Source organism: Bacillus rossius, chromosome 5 (assembly GCF_032445375.1).
Source record: "Bacillus rossius redtenbacheri isolate Brsri chromosome 5, Brsri_v3, whole genome shotgun sequence".
In the NCBI taxonomy this organism is placed as follows: Eukaryota; Metazoa; Arthropoda; class Insecta; order Phasmatodea; family Bacillidae; genus Bacillus; species Bacillus rossius.
In genome coordinates, this window is record NC_086333.1 from 62,220,012 (window position 1) to 62,226,093 (window position 6,082).

Sequence of the window (6,082 nt, forward strand, 5' to 3'; positions counted from 1 at the left end):
CATAAAAGAACGTGTCAGATATAAAATTTATTTGTATCAACTGTTTGAGTTGTAGTGTATTGTTTAAAGGTCACAATTAAATAGAAACTCTGACAGTTTTAGATCAGTGCATGCGCGAGTACAGTTTTGTTGTTTTCTCGCTTGCAATGCGAAATAATGGCCCTTTCCCCAATAATTAGAGGGTGAACTTGCAAACGTTATTTGGCAACAGGATGGAGTCATTCACCTATTGTAATCTCTTTGTACGAGAGTGGTTGAACGTCGAAGTCCCTGGCCGTTGGATTTGTCGTAATGTTCGAGACGACAAAGCTCTTTTTCGCTGGCCTCATCGTTCGTCTGACATAATGCCATGCCATTGGTTCTTTTGGAGCTTTATAAAAGACCACGTCTACATTCCGCCGCTACCTATGATTTGCCAGAGTTGAGACGCAGAATTGAAGAGGCTATTGCTTCCATTACTCAGGACGTGTTAACCTAAGAGTGGGATGTGTGCCGTATAACTACAGATTCACATATTGAACTTTTGCAAAAAAAACTATCTTAGTTTATCTTCAATTTGATGTATGATTTGTTGTAAATAGTCTAAATATACCTTTGAAACTGTGACATTATTTTATGGACATCCTGTATATCAAGCTTTATTTTTACCGAAATAAATTGTACAAAGCATGTTCCAAATAAAACTAGCGGAAACCAATACTTTATAAATACTAAATGGATTTAAATATGCGAATTTCGTAAGAATTAATCATTTCTCCACCTTTAAATTGTAATGTTTTTAATATTAGAATAATATAGTCAAAAGCACATATAATTCATTAAATAAACATTTTTGAAACTCAAATACCACAAAAATACCTTTTTTTAATTTTATTAAGCTCACATTTCTTGCCATATAATTATAGTTTTTACACTTAAAAAAATATGCAGACATTTTACAAAAACAAATTCCTAGTAGGGAAATGCTTATCTCAGGAAAGGTTCTCGGGAATTGATCCACAAACATTTTCTTCCTGCAAGCTCGAGTAATGGAAAGCTCTGCAATTTGCAAACATTACGATTTCCGCCCGAGATAGCTCCGGGTCGCGTCGACGTCAGACGGCGGGCGTCGGATGATTTTTGTTAACAGCCCTGGCTAATTAACAGAAACGACTACAATGCAATTTGTTTTAACGAAGTACTCACGGCTTTGAAGCTGAGCAAACCTCGTTAAAGGAAGTGGAGATTAAAGTGGTTGCCATTCTTAGAAGGAAATATCGCTGTTTATTCTTCAGGACGTACGTAGACCTCCCAGATGTGACAACTTTTATGATGTTCCATTAACAGGAAATAAGCAGTGGGAATCTCGAGGTACTTCGTTGTATACATTTGCTGCAAACCTGGCGTTTTTAAAACATGATCATTATAAAATTTTAATTTTCGTGAAAATTTTCATCTTAATTTCTAAGAAGGGAATGCTTAAACCAGTCTTATTTCGTAAATTAGTCGAACAAGTGAATTATCCTTACCTTCTTACCTAAGGCTGTTCTTATTAAAGGTTAAAATTTCTGCCTACTGTCGTCAATACATGCCAAGAAAAAATATTTTATGGTCTTGATGGTCGTTTTTTAAAATAATTATACGTTCAAATAATTAATCATTTATTGCGATTTTTGAAAACCGAAAAATTTAACGTAAAACTGACGCACAAAAATCATATGAACACAACGTTTGTATAATTTTTTTTTATAAAAGATTCGTAAAAATAAATTACTTATAGTGTATATATTTTCTTTAACCACCGCTTCTAAAAAATAATGTTTAGTTTTTAATTAAGTAATATTAGTTACTGTTATAAACTAGAACAGATATAAAATCTCGTAAATAGTAAAACTTATAAAAAATTAATCGGTAATTGTTTAACCACTTACAAAATTATTCTTCGAAGTTCTTAGCTTGAAATATATTCCTTTAAAACAGTTTTAAGTTGATATTAGTCATTCAGAAATTTGTTTTTTAAAACTGCCAGTTTTCAAAAAAAAAAATTCCCATAATAAGCAATGAGAATTGGAATTTGGGAAAGTAGAAAATATAATTTAGTAAATATTGAACTCTTATTTTTATTACTAAAATATTAAGTGACATATTGATAACAAAAACATCTCAGCATAAACCATACATCAGTTTCTAAGTGATGATGAAACAATCATCAAGCAGATAAAAATTCTTAAAACATTTAATCTATTTGATTTCCAATAACTATTTGTTTTCTATAATACTTACATAAATGCATGAAATGCTCAAACTTTTTCCTGAAGAAATAATTATTAGTATGCATACTGTAAAATTAAATTTTAAATTTTAATTATTTAGGCTTTTTATAATGAAATATATAGAAAATAAGTTAAAATGGTGACTGTGAAAATCATTAAAAAGATTTTGGTAAAACATATTAAAAATTATGTTTATCGTCATAATACGGCGGTATTTCTCCAGAAAATAAATAATCTGTTGTCCAGTTTAATATAAATTCCCTATTACAAAAATTAAATATGCAACATATTAATCTTAAAAAAATGTTTTGTTAAAGACACAACATATTTTTCTTTCGTTTAAACAGTAGTAGAGAGTATAAAGTTAATAAGTGTGGTGTGAAAACTATAAATCTTCCAGCACATGTCTCAAGTTGTGACAAGCGCTTTTAGTGACAGATATTACAAACTAAGTAATATCTTCAGGTGGATAAACAATAAAAAAAACCGTGTTATTTTTTGGCTGGTAAAAATATTGTTATATTTTATATCGTTTTTAGTTACCTGTTATTCATAATTTGCAGATTTTTTTCAGCCTCACGTATTAGGATCTGAGCCTATATATTTTATTAGCCAATTTTCTTTCACCACAGACAATTTCTACCTGGGTTCCCCCGATATTTCACCGAAAATTTCGGGTCAGTTTATCATAACAATTTTGTTGTTTAAAATTAAAATTATTTTATTATTTATATATTATATAAAAAATTCTTACAAAAACGTATGTTTTTATAGGTAGACCAGGTTTACTGCTCGTTTAGGTGATCGTAACTAAAATTAAATTGCTGTTTAGATAAGGTTAGTAACATTAAAAAATCTTTAAAGGCAGTATTCCAAGACGTTCTAGGTAGGTATCGAGTAAGCACTGCCATGTTGGGATACAATCGTAACCTAACTCGCGGGCCGTATTCCAGAACGAGTCCAAACCGAATCCTAGTAAGGAAACAAATCGGCAAACGTTTTAATAAACGGTGCCATGCGCGAGGCTAGAAACTGGTTTCAACGAATTCTAGCGGACGTTTCAAAACCATCGATACAATTTTTACTGCAAAAATACTAGAGATAGCAGCACCATCCCAACCAACATAGAACTGCTTGCCCAATTTTCGCAAGAACGATTAGATTTGCGATTATTTCTTGTTACAACTGTTTAAGTGTACAAAATGTATTCCAGTACAGTTTCGCTATAATTGAAGTTTCATTTGGTACGTACCCGGAAGATGGCGACGGACGCTGGTCCGCTACATGGACGAAATCAACGAAAAAGTGCGCTCTGCGCATACGCGGAATTCGGGCAACAGATCGGCAACAAACATCACACCAAACCCTTTCCCCAAAAATAAGGGTCTGGCCGTGTTCTGTCGCGCACTAGGGTACAGGTTTAGCACATCCAACACCTAAACTCTTTATTGACGTGACAACGTCTAATAAATCGATGAACGCCGGCTGCACGCACGAAAAAGGATGACCCATTGTCCCGTTACGCACATTGTCCCGTCACGCTGTGTCCCGTTACGCTCTTTGTACGCTTGCGCCGCATCTATCTCTCTTCCACTCGATTGGAACAACCATCGATTTGACTTTTTCGAGGCACATTAAACTTGAAACACTCCCATTCGTTTCCTACTTTTCCTATGATCGTCCTATCCTTAACAGAATAACACAGATTGGAAGAAGTTAAATAGCAAACATGTATAAAAGTTACAGTTAAAATAATCTCTTCGTTAAAGTAATGAAAATATTTGAATTAATGAGTGCAAATAAAAGTAAATTTATCAATTAAATTGTAGATTTCATTTTACTCCTTCTTTGTATCCATACAAAATAGTGATAATGCAATAAAAGTGATTCAATTTTATTCATAAAAGTATGGAACCATTTCATGAATGTTTTGTTATGACGTTATGACGCTAAACTATCGTCCGTAAACCGACTTTGCAGACAACCAATATTTTTTTTTGTTTATTTCCAGCGACGAACGGAACTGATCGTGGGGTGGATGGAACGCAGGCTTCTTCCGATTCCCGCGTCGACGCGTCTCGCTCGCCCCTCCTGGGACGGGGCTCGGAGCGCCGGCTGTGACGTCAGCAGCATGGCGGCAGTGCCCGAGGTTGGGGAGGGGGGTATAGGGGGCGAACCAACAAGCCACGAGGCAGTCGGCAGCTCAACTTCCAAGCGGCAAGCAAATTAGATTGCTTCAAGACTCTTCGCTCCCTCGGCGGCCGTTTATCCCCCCCCCCCTCCCAAACCAAACCACCCACCACCCCCGCGTCGAACGATGCTTTTTTTTCCCTCCGGAAACAGCTTACCGTTCATCTGTCCTTTAACCCTGGACTTGTGCCTCTTCCTTTCCGCGACGTCTGGCGCGAATCCCCTGCCAAGCAAAACTTTATTTCTCTGGACAACTAAATTATTCTGTTTACAACAACAACAACAAATCTTGCAGGGGTTTATTTTAAACTAGCAATACCTATATTTTGTGATGGGAAATAATTACTTTTATTTTAACATAAATGTAAACAAAATCATGGTCGTTGATTTCAAAGTCAATTTTTTTTTAACTTAACACCGACATTTAACAAATATCAAATTAAAAAAAATTCATACAAATTTAATATGTTTATGTGTGATAAAATAACTGCGTGTATTTTGTCGTATGAATGCATTGGTTCCGGGTTGGTAGATTAAATTTATTTCATGCTTCGTGTGTACATTTAAATTGTTGATTAATCCACCTATTTCTCATGAATTATATTTAATTTCTGGTAATTTGTTATACTTTTTTTAGTTTATTTTAATTACGTCCTATCAATGTTTTGTAAAGTTTTTAAACTGTTAAAAAAAATTGTGGTACCGGCTTGTACGGAAGTAATCTCCAAAATATTAAAAAAAAAAAAAAAAAACACGTACAACGGTTTATTGTAACGTCTAATTTTTTTTATTTCAACTGACAATAACAGGAAAAAGTAGCATTTTAACGTTAACAGTAATGTTTTTAATACGTGCATCTGGATTAACAATAATTTTACATAACTGAACTTGCCAAGGAAACCATTTCCAAGGAAAAATAGTAGTTATTTTTTGTATTCTACCTACTCAAATTAATTTTTGTTCCTTTATTTTAAAAATATTTAAGAAATGTTTATCACATGTTATAAAGAATTTTTTTTTTCTTTTTTGGGAAAGAAAAGCTGCTCGGAGAAAATTTTGTCTAGGTATTTATAGTCGGGCTGCAATTTAGTTTTAGCATCGTGGTTCCATTAAAGGCAATATAATGCAAAATAAAATAGCGTTATTTTAGTACGTTTCAACAGTAGAAGGCTGATTATTTTAATATTATTGTATGCTACCGATTGGTAATTTCATGTCGTTTGCGATATTGCTTCCTAAAAAAACAAATTTTTCCAACGTGCTTTTAAACTGCCGTTGGAACTTTTCTCGTGGCTAGGTTCTACGTGAATTAGAGTAATAAAACAATTTATTGCGAAGTTTTGTGTTGTGAGATGCATTTACTGCCTGTTGTTAGGAAACATTGGTGTAATTTATGGGGGGGGGGGGGGAAGGCGGTGAAATTCTACACAGTAAATATTTTTTGTAAATGGAACAGAAATATTCATGTACCATTAAAATAATATTTGTAACTTTGTAAATTTATGTGAAAACAACTGTATTACTACAAAGTAGTATTCACAGTTATACTGTGTTTGGATTCTTACCAAGGCATTTTTCTTTGTGTTGTACCAGTACCTCCAAATGTGAAAGTATTATTAACAACTTTCCCTGAAACGTTT

General features: G+C 33.6%; 1 protein-coding gene across 1 annotated transcript in view; it reads left to right on the forward strand.

The window, feature by feature from the left end:
- Window positions 1–5,194, forward strand: part of LOC134531887 (uncharacterized) — a 347,014-nt gene extending 341,820 nt beyond the window's left edge. The window contains exon 2 of the mRNA XM_063367900.1: window positions 4,264–5,194. Coding sequence (XP_063223970.1) covers window positions 4,264–4,482 — 219 coding nt within the window. The 3' untranslated portion in view covers window positions 4,483–5,194. The remainder of the gene's footprint in view (window positions 1–4,263) is intronic.
- The last annotated feature ends 888 nt before the right edge of the window (window positions 5,195–6,082 follow it).